The 19,833-nt window shown below is 37.2% G+C and overlaps 1 protein-coding gene across 1 annotated transcript in view; it reads right to left on the bottom strand.

Annotated features, from left to right (window-relative positions):
• The window catches only part of GLIS3 (GLIS family zinc finger 3), a 159,413-nt gene that overhangs the window by 17,605 nt on the left and 121,975 nt on the right, over positions 1-19,833 (bottom strand). Inside the window, exon 6 of the mRNA XM_039730014.1 lies at positions 9,470-9,611. Within this exon, the coding sequence (XP_039585948.1) occupies positions 9,470-9,611 (142 nt within the window). The remainder of the gene's footprint in view (positions 1-9,469; positions 9,612-19,833) is intronic.

Raw genomic sequence — 19,833 nt, 5'->3', positions numbered from 1 at the left:
CACTTAACACATGATAAAGGACTATACCATGTTAGCTTTTTATTATTCTGTAGAGTACTCTATTATCTTGATGTCTGAAATGGATTCAATAACTTGAATGAAGGAAGTCTTACTCTAGGCACCTCTGCTATGGTTTTACAGCAGACAAACCTCAGAAATGGGCTAATAAGATCACTGCCTTTTATAATTACATTTATACCTATAACAACTATTAATGTGTCCCTGCCTATCACCTCATGCTCTGGCAAACATTGGGTATGGATGGACAGGCCATGCATCGAAGAGGCAACAGTACTGGGACAGAAGAGCCTGTGTGTCAGGCACAAGAGCATGGCCAGCCCCGAGGTGTGCACAGAGGGCCAGAGCCAGCACAAGGGAAAAAGACCAGGATCATGGGGGCAGAGTGGGGAGGAGGGAATGAACCAAGTAGATGAGCTCCAGTGATCATGAGGCAGTAAGCTCTATCTCAGACAGATGCAGAACTGGCTGAATTCACACGTGAAATCTGAAATAAAAATGTACTTTCACCTGTTGTTAATTTCCTGACGCAACATGTTCTTCTGTCTTCCTGATACAAGGCAGAGTGAATATTGCTTCCATCCAAAGAAATTATACTCATTTACCAGTAATTGAAATCTAGTAAATGTTGTTTTTAGGTTTATAATTGGGGATTTTGCACTCTTCAAATTACTGTCATATCTGTCACTCAAGGAAATTAAATACTTTGAAATACATTAGTGAAATACAGCAATTTATCACTGAGAGCACTGAAAAAGAAATTTTTAAAATAATGTTTAAGTATCCATGAGCAGATAGTAAGAGTTTAGTATTTAGTGTGAGATGTTATCTTGACTTTTCCACTAAAAACCATTTACTTAGGCATCTTCAGACTTGTGATTTGGTAGACTTCTGGTTCAATGAACTATAGATTTCCACATCTGTAGTACCATACCCTATCTAAATCATTGGAAAGAGTGCTGAAAATAATTTAGGGAATGTCTAACTATGAAAATCAAAACACATCTGAGCAATTGATTTTTATGTCAAATATCTAGAAGCTATTTCTACTGACATTTGTGTCAGGTAGCTTATGCTGATGTTGACTGGTAGACAAATACATGCTCTTAAATATTTTATGAGCCCAGAGGATGAATTAGATAGTCTGTCTAAAAGATAAAAATTACTTCTCCTGTTTGTCTGTTGTATCTTCCTATGTCTTAAAAAAAAAAAATATTGTTCAGGCCTAGGTTATAGAGTAAAATTCTACCTATGAAATTTTCATTATAGAATTTCTAAAAAAAAAAAAGTTTAAATCAGAAAAATTTAAATCTTTGTATCTCTGAAAATCCAGTTACCCAGCTATTTCTACTGACATTTGTGTCAGGTAGCTTATGCTGATGTTGACTGGTAGACAAATACATGCTCTTAAATATTTTATGAGCCCAGAGGATGAATTAGATAGTCTGTCTAAAAGATAAAAATTACTTCTCCTGTTTGTCTGTTGTATCTTCCTATGTCTTAAAAAAAAAAAATATTGTTCAGGCCTAGGTTATAGAGTAAAATTCTACCTTTGAAATTTTCATTATGCTAGTGAATATGTTGGAGCTAATGATTTTAATTTCTTGATAAAATCCTAGAGTTTAAACCAGTTCCCCAGGGGGCACCGTCAGTAGTAAAACATCTTTCTAGGCTGAAATAGCCCATGTATGCTACAATCCTAGCAGAAGAAAGACTGCATTAGAGGTAGCCTCACCATAGATCAGTCTTCAAGGAAATGATTTCACAGGTCATCATTTTCTCATTCACAGGTGTCAATTTTGCAACAGAAGATCAAAAAGGTGAAAATTCACCTCACCTCCCAAGTCCTCAGCCTCCTTTTGGAAAGACTCTATTAATCCTTACAAGCCCACCTTTGTGACACACTGGAATTCACCAAGCTAAGAAGGAGTTAAGGAGGACACTCAGGAGTCTAATCATGCTGTAGCCCCTTTAAGGAGCTGCCCTGGACATCTTTCATCAGGTGGAAATGACACACAGTGCAAGACGACAGACAGTCATCTGCAGTCACCAGTTTGTGAATAAAAGCATCCAATACAGATGCTGTAGAGGTAATGTCAAAGATTAGGGGAAGTTGACACTGGTGGTCAAAGCTGGAGGAACAGAGGCTGACTTTGGTACCAGGCTCTGCTCTTTGCTAATTTGTGTGTGGACCAGAGCCTCCTAATCACAACCCAAGTGACGACAGATATCTGACAGCAGAAGACATCCCAATCCTTAAAGCGGAACAGAGGAGGCAGGTCCCGCAGGAAGATAAGACATCACTTAAAACAGCAAAGTTGCAAAGAAGAAGCTGAGGACATCTTCTTACTAAGACAGGGGAATTTTTTTTTCCACTTTGCTCATGCACCCCAAAAGTTACTTTTTCCATGTCTGTCTCTCAGCATAGCACAAAGACAAGTGCAGAAGATAAAAACAAAGGAATGAACTTTTGAAATTCTTATTTTATCTTATATGCAGCACAGAAGAAAATACTGAAAAACAATCAAGCACACATTCTGACAGCAAAAGCAGAGAGAATATTTAATGAATCAGGACACTGCAAAGGAATGCCCTGATTGTCTAAATAAGAAGGAACTATTTAAGTTATTCATTGGCAAAATAGGGTAACTTGCATTTTACGACGACAAAAACTAATAAAACTGTTTAAAAATATACAATGGCTTAGTTTACCAGTACTGTGATCTTTGCATTTAGAATTAACCTCTTCAGGATCAGGAGTAAAAAGGTTGGATTATGACCAGATCTTCAGCACGAGGCAGCAAGAGTTGTTCATCTTGATGTAGCCGTTCTCTTCCACAACCACCATTAGCATTCCATACAAGTATTTTGTAAGCCATGCTTGCACATTTTCTAGCTGGTTCAGGCTGTGTTACATGTGAGTTACTTGCTCAAAGTACTGCCAGTAAATACCTTTCCAATGTCTTTTCAATCCTGATCCCATTAAATTCCTGATTCAGATGGTATGAAACTGAGCAAGACATGGGTTTAGGAGGGGTCGGTCATGTTTGACCAACCTGATCTCATTTTATGACCAGGTGACCTGCCTGGTGGATGCAGGAAAGGCTATGGATGTTGTGTACCTGGAGTTCAGCAAGACCTTTGACGTTGTCTCCCACAGAACACTCCTGGAAAAGCTGGCAGCCCACGGCTTGGACAGGAGCACTCTGTGCTGGGTTAGGAACTGGCTGGATGGCCGGGCCCAGAGAGTGCTGGTGAGCAGTGCTGCATCCAGCTGGGGCCAGGCACCAATGGTGTCCTCAGGGGTCTGTGCTGGGGCCAGCTCTGTTTAATGTCTTCACTGACAACAAGGATGAGGGGATTGAGTCTTTCATTAGTAAATTTGCAGATGACACTAAGCCAGGATCTGTTGCAGGGTAGGAGGCTCTTCAGAGAGACCTGGAATGGTTGGATGGGTGGGCAGAGTCCAATAGGATGAAGTTTAATAAATCCAAGTGTTGAGTCTGCATTTTGGCCACAATAACCCTCTGCAATGCTAGAGGCTGGGAACAGTGTGGCTGGGAAGGGAACTGGGGGTGTGTATGTGTTTAAAAAGATTGGATGTGCCATTATTTAGTTGAGGTGTTAGGGCATGTATTGGACTCATTGATCTTAAAGATCTCTTCCAGCCTAGTGATTCTGTGGTTCTGTGAAATGTTTGTGACAACCAGCATGCTCACTGACTCCAGTGTAGCACCACCACGTAGGTCCAAACACAAAGATTTATAGTTGTTAGTTTAAAGTGGGTTTTAAACAATAAGAGAAGAGGTTTAGATTAGATGTCAGGAAGAAATTCTTTACTGTGAAGTGGTGAGATACTGGAAAAAGCTGCCTTGAGAAGCTGTGGATGCCACAACCCTGGAAGTGTTCAAGGCCAGGATGGATGGGGTCTTTGAGAAATCTGATCTAATGGAAAGTGCCCTGTCCATGGCATGGGGGGTGGAACCAGATGATCTTTAAGAATTCTTCCAATGCAAACCATTCTGTGATTTTATCATTCTATGATTATGTAACAAAAAGGGTTTCTACAAGAAGGCTTATCAACTCAGAATAAATTAAGACCTTTAAAGCAATTTTAAACATGTTCAGATATTTTGAAAAAAACCCCAAGCAACCTCAATAAAAACCAAAGAATCATGAGTGCTGTTCCTCTCTATCCCTTAAAAATTCCAAACAACAACATTATTTACAAGATGGATATAGCTTAGTCCAACTTAGTCCTGACTATGAACCTCAGTTTGGGTGACAGACACAAAGTTTCAGCTAAAGAGAGGAAGGAGTTGTGTTTTCTTTTCTGGAGTCTCATCACATATCCATTTATCAGTACATAAGAATTTTCCATGAGAATATTTCTGCAAACAGTTGTCTATGAGAAGCTAAATTCACATGTACCTCACCATAGGAACAATTTAGGTGGTTGAAAGAGAAAAGGATGATTCTGAATAAGGTTTCTTTAAGAAAAAGAAAGCCAAAAAGTAGCATTGAAAGTGTCACAGAATCTAAGGCCAAAAAAAGCTATTTTTCAATGGAGTCAGAAACCTGTAATTTCATGGAACATATTCAAATGCAGAAATGTGCAAATGACCAAAAGTGCTCTAATTGAAAAGCATCTTGGACTTACTACCAGCACTCTTAAAAACAATTTCTGCCACCAAAATATCTCTCCTCTAGTTATTGACAGTATGAATTTGGAGTACGGATGAGAGTTCTTACTATGTAGAAAGACAATGTGAATATTTAATTGTGTAGCTCAGTTAGTTACACACATACATTTGCAAGGTTGCCTTATTTTTTAATTACTAAATACAGCCTTCTATTTCTGTAAGGAATATTTATGAGCTCCTTGACAACAAATGATTTACTATTGCGCAGAAGGAAAAATATAAAATAATTTTTGCACTTGAAAGCATCACCTGCATATATTCCCCTCTTTCACTTCCCTTAGGAAGTCCACAGGATTTTGTAGCCAGGAGTATGTGGATATGTGCTGAGTTGTAAGTGGTAAGCCCAGCTAAGGAAAAACCTATTTTCTGTTTTACCTTTATCCTCAGCTCACCTGTAAATCTGAAGTCTCCAGAGAACATGAAACTCAAGAAGCCATCATGCACTAAGAAGTACAGCAGAAGTAAAAATTGCATTTTCAAGATAAGTCTGTCTCCAAAGCTGGTCTGTCACATTGACCACCTGCACTGCCTTTCTATGTCTTTTCAGGTATTTTACAGGTAGATCATAGTTACTGGAAAAGATTAAAGTACTGAAGCAATAAAGCAGGGACTAGTCTTTTAAGCCATTCCTGAAATGGCATCTCTGGATCACATCCCTGCCTTTCATTTTCTTATCTTTTAGTGGATTGCAGTTTCTGAATTTCAGTCTCATAATGATGAATGGAACTACAAAAGGTGCAAGTGGCCGTGTTGCCTACAATGTTTGTAGTAGCCCGTTGTTAAATGATCTTAAAAATGGGAACCCAAACATTATATCAATTTTTGGAGAACCATGAAGTTGTCCCAAAATAGAAATTATAAACTCATAAGTAAAACTGGTAAATAAAAGGGCAAGTCTGAGGGAAAGCAAACTATCCTCCTTAAACTAAGATAATATTATTAACACTTTTTTGCCCGCTGTAATGTGTGTATGGTCCAACCTATGACTACATCACATTAAGCAGGTGTTCTAGATATGTATGTAATAATTAAATTCAGCCTAAACAGTGAAAACAGAGATCCTCTTCATTATTGGTAGTCTTACATTACTGCTCCTTTTAAATCCATTCCCTATGCATCAAATACAATTCTGTTTTTCATAGCAAGGGCCATTCATATGTCAGTTCTTCCTTCTCATTCTTGTTTTTGTTTTGCAGGAATGAGCTGTAACTACTTTCCAATGCTATCATCCTTAAAAAATATTTTTAAAGAAAATAACAGACCACTTTTTAAAAAAGAAAATCAGATTTTTTTTTTCAGACATCTCTTAGGACTCACTAGGACAATTTCTTTAATAATTTCATTAATCTCTTCTTGTATGTGTCCTTAATCTCTACCTGCCTGTTGTACCTACCTACTTTCCTATCATTACCTCAGATAAAAACTCCTGGGGGATTGGATTTTTTCTTATTATGTGAACAGAGCACCCAACTTAGTAGAACTTCAGTGAGGAAAAAAAACAAAGAAAAGCACAACTCAAGCAAAGCACAGCAAGTCATACACATAGAAGTAGTTAGATCAAACTTTCACAATACAACGTAAGACATTATTTAAAAAATACTCAGAATTCAAATAAGTTCTGTAACTTTACTGACATAATTTTTAAATTCCAACTTTCAAAGAAAATTATGCACTTGACAAGCTTTAGAAAGATCCTTTGCTTGCTCTGGAGCAGAACTTAGTGTGATATTCAGTAACTACTTATAAATCAATTATATATTCTGGCTGATGATTAAATATGAAATGGTCAAGCTTTATCCAAACAGTACAGTAAAAAGATGGGGTTTTTTCCACTGCATTACTTATGATTCTTATGGTTTTAGTGATTCCAGATTGCTCTATACAAAGTAAGTTCATAATATTTCACAACAGGAAAAAAACATCATGCCCATGTTAATATGAGTGTATTGCTCTCATCTTCATTCTGTGAATTGAGTAAACCAAAATGCCTAGGTATTGTTCAAAATTTAAACATGGATACTTTCACAATGCTTAGCCCTTATTCTGTTTGCTTTAGACACATAAACATAATTTAGTCATAGTTTTAAGCAAAGAAGCTGTAATGCTACCTCACTGTGTTAGTAAGATAATAATCAGTTTGGATTTCTTCTATGAAGTTATAAAGACTACATGATAAGAAAAAGCTCTTTTGAAGACTTAACACCAAGTGATAGATCTGTATTCAAAAAGGTTATTGTTGTATTTAATTTAAAAGTCTCTGTGTCTATAGATTCTGTAATTCATCAGTACTGAGAAACTATATAGTGGTCACTACAGGTGTTTTACTATGTAAGTGAAAATGGACTTGCATCTAAACATGTACTTCTGACATTTCTGACCTATTTATAATAATTTGCTTTCAAACATTTACTCTGTAGACTTCTTCTACAAGAAAAACAGCTACCTTTGCTTTAAATGTGCATCAATAGTAAGTGAAGTCACCTTCATGTAAGAACAGTTTGATTGGACACTACTGGAAGAATGAAAATTTTTCTTCCTTCTACTTTAAAAGTAGAGACATTTCAGCTAATGTGCTATCTCAAACAGTACCCAGTTTGAGGTATAATGTATTTAACTTTTCATAAGTCCCAAAGCTATATTAAAAAAAAAAAAGTTTTCAGTAAATTTTGAAGGGTAGATTTTCTGAGGCAAGACACTTAGGTTTTTGTGCATTTTACTTTCCTCTCTATTTGATGTGAATAATTTTCATGTTTCCATTTCAATAAAATAATTCCCTGCCTGCCAGATTTATCTCATTTGTTCACATAGTATATCATCCTGCAGTATCCTTGGTGAGTAGTTAATGAAACTATTTATTTCAACTGGATCAAGTAGTTGTCAAAATGGAGTGACACGGACTGCTTTATGCCTGACATAGTACCCTCTAACTGATGTGAAACAACACAAATTACTAGAACTACAAGAACTTTGCCAAATTATAGACAGCTGGGAAGACGTAAGAGAAAGCAGATTATTATTTACACAGAAATTAATACTGATAAGATTACATTGCTTAATTACCATAAAAATTGCCATCTAACAGGAAGCAGTGCCATGAAAGAAACTTCCAAAATATTATATCAAAGAAGGTTCATAGTTAGTGGTGCTGCAAACATCAAGTATTGAAAGACAATGCACGAATGAGACTACAGAAAGTTATGTCTCAGTCTCAGAAGCTGTCTATGAAACATCATGATGGCAGACAATTGCCAGCTGAGGGCTGGCTGGAGGCAGCAGAGCAGCTTTACCCAGCTTGTCTTGGGCAGCTGCTTGTTCAAGCCACTGTCAGCCTGTGTTTGGACTGACCCAGCAGACAGAGCTGGACATTTAAGCACAGCCTGGAAGCTAGGGAGGAGTGCTCAACAGACTGCTGTGGCCATCTCCTGTGAGAATACCCTCAATTTCTGAAATCTGACACACTGCGCCATCCCAGCTTCCATTCTGTCTAGGAACTTGAAAAGAAAATAAAATGCTGAATCTTTGTTATTTCTCAGTTTTGCATGTTACACTTGGTAAAACCATAAATAATTAAAAAAAAAAAAATCTCAACATTCCTCACTATCCAACTCCCTCTCAATGCACAATGTAAAATAAACAACTATAACCAACTACATGTTCCCAGAGTTTCTCTGGCCAAAATCACATTTTTAAAACCTAAAATTTCCCTTTTCTTTCCCATAGTAAATGTCACACTCAGTTGGTACTCAGACTAAGGCATTTAAAAGTTAACAGCATACAAGTGATAACAACCACTTAATAAAATAGAATATAATAAATCACAGCTTTAAATGTCCTGATTTTTGTCATATAAACCTACATCATACCAACTATTGTGTGACTCACAGCAGCCTTGACATAAACATTAAATAGAATTGCCAGCTTTACAAACCTCTCAATAAAATAAAACCACTTATTGAAGTGGCCACTTCATATAATGTCATTTTCATCACTGCAGATAACATCAGTGAGGCCAATTCATTCACTTCCTACGCCTGGTCCTCACTTAAAAGTTGGAGTGATAAAAAACATAATGCATTTTGCCTGAAAGTTAAAAACAGAAGCCCACACAACTACTAAAATATTGCATTAAAAAATGTTAACATCCTGCCCATTGCCCTCTTGAGCTTTAAGGTTTATTGTCACTCGTAACTTACTGATAGTTTCAAATGTTAACAAAAAATTGTACATGTAGGAAGGTATGACAAAGGTATTTCAGTAGGAAAATCTCATATTTAACTGAAAAAATACAATAGGATTATTACATTATTAGTATATATGTGTTTATTGTATATTTATAGTCAAAATATGTGAAGTCATAATGGAACATTTCACTTCCTTATTGTAGATCAATTTAAAAACTGGTATGTGATCCCTGAATAAGGCAGAGGAAAAAATACTGTGACTTTAAATTAAGTAATGTATCAAGATGTCTCCAAGGAATGGTAGAAGTAAATTGGTAGCAGAATCAAATGCCTATAGAGCAAAAAATATCCATCTATGTTGTATTAAGTCTTTTCATGGATATAGTATGATTGGTTCTCCTTCCCTCTGAAAAACATATAAAAACATGTTCTTTTTCTATATTGCCTTTCATATTCTACCCTTTTTATGAGATAGTTATGGATTTCAGAGCACATTCCACTCTACAAAATGATCACTATTATTAAGTGAGAATAATACAGCAGCTTTTTATCTGTCTTATTTTGTACCTGGGTAAATATCACAAGCAGGCCTTGGGGAGTGTCCCATGGTGTTATCTACAGCATCCTGTGGTGACAGGGCTGGCTGGAGGGGCTGGATTGCAAGGCAGTCATTCAGGATGTCCTGGCCAATCTCTGAGCTTGATCGCAACTGAAAAACAAGAGATAAAAAAGGAGAAATTGTAATGAAAGATGGACATGAACAAAAGAAGGGAAACAATCTTAAAGAAAAAATCTTTAAGACAGTGGAAAGTTACAATGAAGAAATGTTGAGGTTAGAGAAAGAAATGGATCACAATCAGAAACCTTCTCTTTTAAATCATCATTAACACCATCCTTTCAACTTAGCAGGCACTTTTTGAATGTGAGGAAGAAAACGCTTCCAGATGCTTAACAAGCCTGTACTTAGGACAAGCACTACTTGTACAGGTGGGATCTTGGACAGAAGGACTTCAGTGCTCTTTTGTCACACACTGCAAAAGAGAGAAGTGGCCTAGTTAATGGGTATTGAACATTTATCAAATGTCTGACATGCTTAGAGCAGCAGAGGGGTACTTTAATGAATACAAATATTTTCATGCTGGTTTAATTCCCTGAACTGCCTCACCATAGGACCAGAAGAGCAAAGGTGCTCATAACACTGGAAACGAGTGACTGGGAGCAACCACTTAGGAGAGGTAATATACAGGCAAATGGAAATAGGACCACTTCAATATGGACTAAAGACTAAAGTTGTCTTGAGACATCATTCTTAAACAGACTAGGACTAGATTTGTTTCACCTTACTCTAGAACTGAAAGCGCTCTGTCACAGCCAGTAATCCTAGCTGCATGCATGGCCACTTGCCTGGTACCTGATCCACCAACAGCAAGATCTGGCTGATCACCAGAAATTTCACTCTAGAAACAACTAATAAACAAAGACATAACAAGTGTTTTCCTTTTGATGAAACTGGATAGAGAGTCTCAATGTAAGGTTGCAATAAAATGCAGTAAAAGACCACAATTTAAAAAAAAAAAAACAACACCAAAAATAAGAAAAAGGAAGAAAGCCTGCTGCAGCACCCGAACAAGGATGGTGTAGCTGTAATGCCAAGCTGCATCCTGAGGTTTAGGACATATTATGAAGGCTGCTGCAGGCTGCTGGGACTGATGCCTGTCCTGATCTGCTGCCTGATTTTAATGTTATATATATTTTAAAAAATTGCCTGTTCCTTTAAGTCATTTTGGTTGATGTTTTCATTTAAAAGCCTGGAAAATGAAGGTCTGTGCTTACAAGCATGTGGGTTACTGCAGTGGCTAAGATGCCCACAAATATCCTGTCATGTCACCCAGGTTCGTGCAGCATGATGGAAAGAACCCTGACCTAGTGCCCTCGGATGTGCTGCACTTTCCCAAGAAGCAATCTCACAGAGACCACTGAAGCTTCTCCTCTCTTGTTTGGTGCCATGGGGGCTGAGAAGGTAGCAGTTAACTAGAAGATAGTCTAGTACCTCAAAACAACTCCTAAGGGGAGGAAGAGGAACCAAAAGACTATTTCTGCACATACTGTACTCAGAAATTAATCCTTTAATTTGAAGAAACAAAGTTCCAACACTCCTGCCACAGGCAGAGGCACCTTCTGCTAGATCAGACTGTACAGAGCACCATCCAACCTTGCCTTGAACACCCCAGGGATGGGGTGAATGAAGAAAGAAAAGTAAGAGCAAATTATTTTTAAGGTAACCATAAAAAGACCCATTGCCAAAAGATGACCCTTGTGCCACAAAATGCTGAAAAAAACTCAAATTACTTTTGATAATATGCACTAGTGTAAAACCATGGCAACTGAGTGGAGAGCTGGTCTTGCACATCCTAAGCACCTGATCCTGTAGCTGGAGATGCTGCATAGTCTGTGATACCTCTGCACACACCCTGCATGCTGGAGATTTCTTCTCTTAAAACTTAACCGCCATTATTAAGCCCAAAGGTACACTACCTCTGTGAAGGTAGGTACATTTGCCATTCTCGAATTGTAGGAAGAGGGAGAATGGATGGGGAAGAGGGAGAAGGGAAGAAATACCATGATTTTATTATCCATATTTACAATCTGCTGTAAGCAGAAACATTTCTCCCACTTTGGTACATGTCTTTGTCTGCTATTACCTAGTAATTGCGCTAGGTTTCCTGCTATTACGAGGAACATGGCTTTTTTACGAAACTCAGTGCTTGTGAAATTAAATGTCAAATATATCCTCATTAAAATCCTTACAGTTATATTATTAATAAACCTTAAATTTCTTTGGAATCTAAAGTGAATAAAATACAAAAAATTGGACTTCTATAAAAGAATTGGGATTCTGTCATACAGAATACACAATCACAGAAGATGCTTGTGTAAAACTAACTGAATTTTTTTTAAGAAACAGATCCATTTTCTATATCCGATGACACAGATAAAACAGTGAGAAAAACAAGGAATGGAGAGATAAGTATTTACACATTAGTTACAAGAATTAAGTAATTATTGTAAAATAAAATAGGCAATTTTACAGATTTTTCTAATTTGCACTGCTCAGGAATCTTGCATTTGTATATCTTTTGATATTTAGAACAAATCTATCATGACAATCTGTGCTGGCATAATTTTCTGACTTTTCAAAACTTATAAAAATGAAGAAAAACTAGGATCATCAATAAAACACCAAAAATAGAGAAAGACACAGCTGTGATCTGATTTCTGAGAATAGTTCCTATTTCATGCATTGGCTATGGTTGATTAGTATTTACAATCACAAGGTCTGGAAATACAGTCACAAGTCAGAAAAGGGCATAATCCAGCACACTTTATATCAATCAAATATTTTTACATATTTTACAGAAAACTTACTAATTTTTTAAACTTAATTAAATTTTTTAACTGAAAGCAATGTCTTGCATTGTGACAAATGCAGAGAAGTCTGGGCTATGGTTCTTCTTTAGTACATCAAGAAACAAGAACAGACAATGAAAAGACAAATTATCTTAAAACCAAGTAAAAACCACAAACCATTCACTGCAACTAAAATTTGATCTTCAGTTAAAAAAGCAATAAAGAAGAAATAATAGTTGACCTGCTGTAACTGCTGCCATCCATTTCTTGATCTGTTCTAACAACACTGCACATCTTTTCTAACCTGGACTGTAGATTTACCATCCAAATGAAAAAGGAATTTGACACTCTCTTTGACTTCTATATGAATTGTATCCCAGCACAGATCTCCCAGCACTGTGACTGAGATATGTCATTGCCCCATGGTCATCTTGCTGCTTTCATGATCACTCAGCTGAGCACCAGCACAATTATGCTGGGACTGAAAACTTGGCAATCTGTTTTGAAGAACTGTATGGCCATAAAGTCACCTCACTGAGGGGTGAAATCAGCAACTGACAAGTCGGACACGGTGAGCGCAGCCATTTTCTGTGTGCTGGAATGTAACCCATATTTATGACCAAAGGGCAAGTTGACAATCAATTGCTCCACTCACTTAAAACTCCGCTGTATTTGATATTTGGTCCAAATAATATTTTTTTAATTAAATAACTCAATTTTATGGTAAGACTTGTGAAGTTTTGTATTTGGAAATACAGAAGCACTTGCATTACAGAATGTGCCAGTTTTTCCTAATATACAAAACAAATAATATTTCAGTCATGGTTTACAACTGTTTTACTTCTGTGAAAATCAGCTAATGTATTGCCTTTCAGAACAATGGATAGAAATTCTACTCCTGTACATTTTGCATATGAATAAGTAATTACCCAAATTAAATGAAACAAGCAGAAATAATTAGAAGGGTGTAAGATTCTTATTCCTCAGTTTTCAATTTCATTATATTTGAGTTCAAAAGCAGAGGCATGCTGTTGATTTGATGCATGACATAACCCCAGAGAAAATGTCTCCTTACAAGAAAAGATAATTTAAAAAATTTTTCTCTCACTAATACATTTTTCTTCTGAGATCTGCATGTTTATGTACCACCTGACTAGTTTCTTCAGCATTGCTCCTGTATAAGAGAAGTCAGACACCATCAAGAGAAATGATAGGTGTGTTTATGAATACACTTAATAAGAAAAGAAGCAGTATAACTTGAGAAATCCTAAACCACAGAAAATAGTTCAGTGACTTCAAAACCTGCCTGTATGTATTCAGATTAACTTGATTAATTCTTCAGCAAAGTCTGGACACCTTCAGTCATTCGAACATGCCAGTTATCTCATCAAATCACAACATTTTAAATCTTACTTACACAAATGTGTTGATTAATATGCATGCATGTTGTGCACCTAATACAGTATTTACATATGTGAGACATTAGTTACAGTCTATTTATTTTTATGCAGGTTAGATGTGTGTCTGCTATGTCTCAAACTAGCAAACCCCCCCACCCCCAAAATACTGGTATGTTTCATTGACAGGAATTTTTTTACACTAACTGTAATAGTTCTATAGATGTGTTTTAGTTTTCTGTATAAAGACAATGAGGAATTTCTGCTATTCACATAGTCTGTGTATTAAGTTTACTAATGTCAGGTTCAACGTAGGTAGTTTTTACTCATTTTCATTGTCTGTAATTTAAGCTGGCATTGTGAGAGCAAAACATGACCTGTCTATGCCACATTGTACCAGCTTTTCTGAAGGAGTACCCATAATTTAATATTTACTTGTACAGTTAGGGTAAAATTATGTCCTGCTAGTATCATGACATCGAGAGTACACAGATGTCACCACCAGAAAATTTCAAGTTTATGAAGAGATGCTGTAAGACAGTATTTACTCCTATTATGTTTTTTCTTGCTGGATACAGATCATCCTTTTACTCACAAAGATCAGCTTCAAGGTCCAGCACTTTCTTGCACAGTACCAAACCTTTCTGACAAAAGACAATGACACAGAATCAATAAAAATTATCCTAATTCTTGCCTCTGGAGGCTACAGACATCTTGGAGCAATGAAACAATGCAGACAGAAGAGATTTCTCTGTATCCTTTGTTTTCAGTGAGTCATCTGTGCAGGACTTCTAGAGAGAAATGTTCTAATTGTCTACCACAGCTTTCAGATATGCCTGTCTCTGTGTGTGTGTGTGTGTGTGTGTGTGTGTGTGTGTGTGTGTGTGTGTGTGTGTGTGTGTGTGTGTGTGTGTGTGTGTGTGTGTGTGTGTGTGTGTGTGTGTGTGTGTGTGTGTGTGTGTGTGTGTGAGAGATACTTTTCCCTGCTTTTAGCTTCCATTTCAATTAAACATTTGGCCAGAAAAGAACAATCAAAATCAAGTTAAACTAGCCCACCTGCACAGTATTGTTGTTAGGTTCTATGCTCAGATATGCCTGCGTGTGTGTGTGTGTGTGTGTGTGTGTGTGTGTGTGTGTGTATGTGTGTGTTTGTGCGTGTGTGTGTGTGTGTGTGTGTGTATGTGTGTGTGAGAGATACTTTTCCCTGCTTTTAGCTCCCATTTCAATTAAACATTTGGCCAGAAAAGAACAATCAAAATCAAGTTAAACTAGCCCACCTGCACAGTATTGTTGTTAGGTTCTATGCAAGAAATAATTACTTTTGTCACTCTCAAAGTTTTACTACACTGAACATTTGGGCTCTATATAAAAATTGTTTCCATCTTCATGTTCTAGCATAGATCAGGAAAACACATAAAAATGTTTTTCTGTGTCTTGCATTAAAAATCAAAAGGACCTGGAACCTACACAATTAAGTAACTTTGGAAAATTTCAAGTCAAGAAGAAATCTTGATTTTAAAGCAATATTATAAGGAGAAAACACTGTTGCATTAAGATTGATGACACTAAAATGAATTCTGCTTTTATTATATATAGAAAAGAGAGTTTTCTTTTGATTGGTATTATTCTAATTTGAGGAATATTTTGCATTAAATCATCATTAAAGTGATACAAACCACCAAGAAGACCACTTTAAGGGAAAAATTGCAGGTGGGACAGATCTGAGAACAAACTTCTAATTTTGAAAAACCCCTGAAATCTTACTTTAAAGAAGGGAAGTACAGTTTGAGTGAGTGCAGTGGCCTTTTTATAAAATAAGCGAAAACCACGGTCCAGTTGAAAACTGAAAAGAAGTCATACAGATGTTTGAACACACACACACAGACACACACACACACAGACACACATATTACCTCTCTTCCTGTCCCACATCAGGTCTTGATGACACTAAAATGAATTCTGCTTTTATTATATATAGAAAAGAGAGTTTTCTTTTGATTGGTATTATTCTAATTTGAGGAATATTTTGCATTAAATCATCATTAAAGTGATACAAACCACCAAGAAGAACACTTTAAGGGAAAAATTGCAGGTGGGACAGATCTGAGAACAAACTTCTAATTTTGAAAAACCCCTGAAATCTTACTTTAAAGAAGGGAAGTACAGTTTGAGTGAGTGCAGTGGCCTTTTTATAAAATAAGCGAAAACCACGGTCCAGTTGAAAACTGAAAAGAAGTCATATGGATGTTTGAACACACAGACACACACACACACACTAACACACACAGACACACATATTACCTCTCTTCCTGTCCCACATCAGGTCGTATCAAATCTGAAATGCTATACAAATTATACCTATGGCCCTTTTTGTTTTATCCTCTCCTGCAGGCAGTTCCAAGAGGCTTGTAGCTGATTTTTATGTGAACATCAGTCTAATACCTGACCTGTTCAGTTCAAATGCAGGAAAAAACCTACTGTTTTTTGCCAGACTGATATGGGGATATAGCTATTATGTGATGCTGCTAAGCATCAGTTTTTCCAAGTAAATGCAGCCTGACAAAGAAAACACTTGTACTGCAGAATTATTTGCTTTCCTGTTCTGAAAATACATCTGTTTGGCAAATTTTCACTTCATGAGAGGAAAAATGTGTAAAATAAATACATACTTATCCACCAGGTGCTTCATTTAGCACAAACATATTTTTCTCATCACAGATTACCATTGCCATGGTAATGGCAATAATGTCAACAATTGTTTATATCGAAAGATGTTTTCAGATTTCATTTGTAATTTTTTTTCTTTAACTGCAGCCTCCTTTACATAACACTGGCCTTCACTTTAAATATTTAATTCTGTATTTATCTCTACTTGAACCTAAATGCATGCATGTACTGGGTCATACATTAAAATATTCTCTTCAAAATAATATCTTGAAGAGAGTCTAGGACTAGAACTGAAAAACTCTACCACTCTGCTATCAAGAGGTCAAAATCTTCAGCCTTCAGCCATATGACTTTAACTTTTGCAAAGATTCCTCAAGGCATCCCTGTACATTTTCATTGTCTGTGATTTGTCTGTTTAGTGTGCTACATGGCATGATACTGACATCAGCCAGACAGGAATTTTCTAATGCAGTTTTGACTACTAGAGAGCAGGCATTCTTTAGTGCAGTGCATTGGTCACTTGGGGGATCCTTCCTCCAGCTGAGTGTCCTGAGCATCACGTAAACAGAGTGTTTATCATGCACACCAATCACACATTCTTCAGCTATCCCCACTGCCTAGATGTTTATGTATTACTTTATTTTACGTAGTTGTACCCCTTATCAGAAGTCCTTAAACCTTTGGTGGTTTTCAATGTCCCATCTGCTTCTTACATGTCTCAAACTCCTTTTTTGTATAAGTGCATTATTCTTGTTTTGCACAACTTCTGCTTTGTCAGCAGAGCTCAGCTGGCATGCTGCTTGCATTTTGTGTGGCTTCTGTTTGCCTAAATTACATCCTTCATCCATTTCTCCAAGGCTGTGCTGTTCTGTCCTTCTTATCAGAGTAAAATGCTGCTCTGTTCTACTACCTTTATCAGACGAGACAATGATGTGAAGTGCTAGCTAGGCTGGCACTGCTAACTTTCCGAGTTTCTACTGTCTCTGATTTACTGCGGGGCATTTCTGTGTCAGGTTGGGTTTTTTGTTCTTGTTAAAGCCATAATTCAGTTTTCAGAGCAGTCTCCCAAACAGCTGTGCCAGAGAAAGGGCAGAGCTCTGTATCACAGGGAGGAAAAAAAATGAGCAGATGAAGGCCCTCCTCAAATGGCCACTGCAAGTGAGGCCAATATACAGCTGCTTCAGGAGCAGTACTGGGGACTCCAAAGTCAGCATCTGCCAACGCAGCTGCCCACAACCAGATCCAACAGTGTGAAATCACAGAGACCTCACCCTGGAACAGGAACCCTCCTTGAGGACAGTACTAAAGACTTGAAGGGTATTTGTGCTGGTGTCAGGGTGCTGAACTGCAACCTCCTAGGCGTCCTATGCACAGCTTAAATCTTGCTTGCTCAGACCCTGGTGCTGCTTAAGGAGCATAATGAACAGAACAGTGCATTCAAAGCCCAGACTGAAGTGTGACAGACTAATGAGAATCATAGAATTGTAGAATCATAGACTCATTCAGGTTGAAAAATACCAGTATGATCACCAAGTCCAAATGTACACCCAGCACTGCCAAGTCCACCCACGAGCTCTCTCTCAATTTGTTGGGGTTTTTTTCTGCCATGGGTGTTAATGTAATGAGGATCACAGCATTTATTCTATCTTATGCACTTTTCAACATGTCACACTGCCAGAGCTCACAGAAGTATAAGCTCAGGACAGAAACCAAGTGCAGGAAGGAATCAGTATATAGAATAACAGATGTTAACCAATAAGTAAAATGAACCAACAATCTCCTGGTTATAAAATTGCCACAGCTGTCAGAACACCATGAAATCCACAGAGGGATTTCAACTTTTCCTTCTCCCTGGTGAGCAAAGTTCTAAATGTAGTGCTGGCAAAGCATGTGCCCCACAATGGATGTTGCCTGAGGAGCATGCCTTGCGCATCCCACCACAGCACACTCCACACTCTGCTGGCAGGGGGCAGGGCGGTCAGCCACAGCCACTGGTACACGCCTTTCAGAGCCTGTTTTACTGTGTCTCACTGACCGTGCTCAAAAGAACTGGTCATTCCTAGTCTCAACAGTTTTCTAACAAATCGTATGATTAAATTCCTTAAACACTGCTGCCCATTTGTAATCCCTTTTTGCAAACATGCCTTTCATGAAAAATTGCTTATTGCCACGGTGTCTGATTTATATCTCATTTTGAAGACAGGAAGTAGACGGATTGAAGTTGGAGATTAAAACACTTACTCCTCACTGCATTTTCTTCTGCAGAATAGTTTCTTAGTTGCCATGGGCACTGCTTACTGACCCTGTGGCCCTGAATACTCTTCTTTTTGCATTGGTGACATCTTTTAAGTGGACGTCATAGAGAACAAATGAGAGAAAATATCCTTATTTTCAACTGCTCTCAAAGCAAGAAAATAGGCTTGCTTCTCTTTCAACTCTCTCCCTTTTTCAGTTTAAACAATGAAATATGAAAAAAGAGTCTGAATAAGGTCAAGCAAAAACTGAAAGATGCAGAAGCCACTTATGGTAGTGTGTTTGCACCCCATATGGTAGTATGTTTGCTCCCCATGAGGAAGGTGTTCACAAACAGAGCAGTTCTTCCAGATTAATACAGTCACATAATGGAGACTGTTACTGATAACTAGCTTAGTGCCTGAATGACCTGAAACACCCGTGGTGTAATGATCTAACCCTCCTTAGCTCCCACCTTCCTCAACTATTAAAAATTGAGTTAGAAAAATATTTTTATCAAAATAATTTCTTTCATGTATGAAACACAATAAGCACCATGTTTCTTGAGCTGCAAAAAAAACTTAGTTCAAATACTGAGAAGGAAAGGAAAGAAAAAACTGTAAAACTGTCATTAAATTAACAAACAAAGGATACTTGCTGAAAAAAAATAAAAATCCCCAGACACTGTTTTCTTCTTGTGTTATTCATAAAATTTAAAGGCTGGTATAAAATGTTGTTTTTTCAGGAATCTTTAAACAAATTGGTAGCTTCATCAGTTGTGGTAAAATCAGTATATAGTCACAATAAAAACCTTGTTTCTACTGTACTGTAAAAGAATTTAAAAATTAACCATCATGAAGTATGCAGCTCTGTGAGAGGCAAAGATGTCTGTATTATTTTGAATAATGTAATTGCTGACATAATCCACATAATAGAAAGCCAGACAATCTCTCAAAACTTAATAGGAATTTCCATGTTAACCTTTTGAAAACACCTGTATGTCTTAGTTCCAGAGAAATATTGTTCAATAGGAGACATCATGTCTTTAATCAGTTGGATTTTTTCCCATTTCTTGTTTTTATTGTAAGGTGGACAGGTTTATATATCACAATACAGGCTGGGCTGAGAAGTGTTTGAGAGCAGTCCTGTGGAAAAGGACTTGGGGGTGATGGTTGACAAAAAACTCGACATGACCAGTCATTGTGTGGTCACAGCCCAGAGAGCCAC

Source organism: Passer montanus, unplaced genomic scaffold (genome assembly GCF_014805655.1).
Source record: "Passer montanus isolate IOZ18808 unplaced genomic scaffold, ASM1480565v1 scaffold7, whole genome shotgun sequence".
Lineage (NCBI taxonomy): Eukaryota > Metazoa > Chordata > Aves > Passeriformes > Passeridae > Passer > Passer montanus.
The sequence above is the reverse complement of the archived record's forward strand: the minus strand, read 5'-3'. Positions and strand labels throughout refer to the sequence as shown.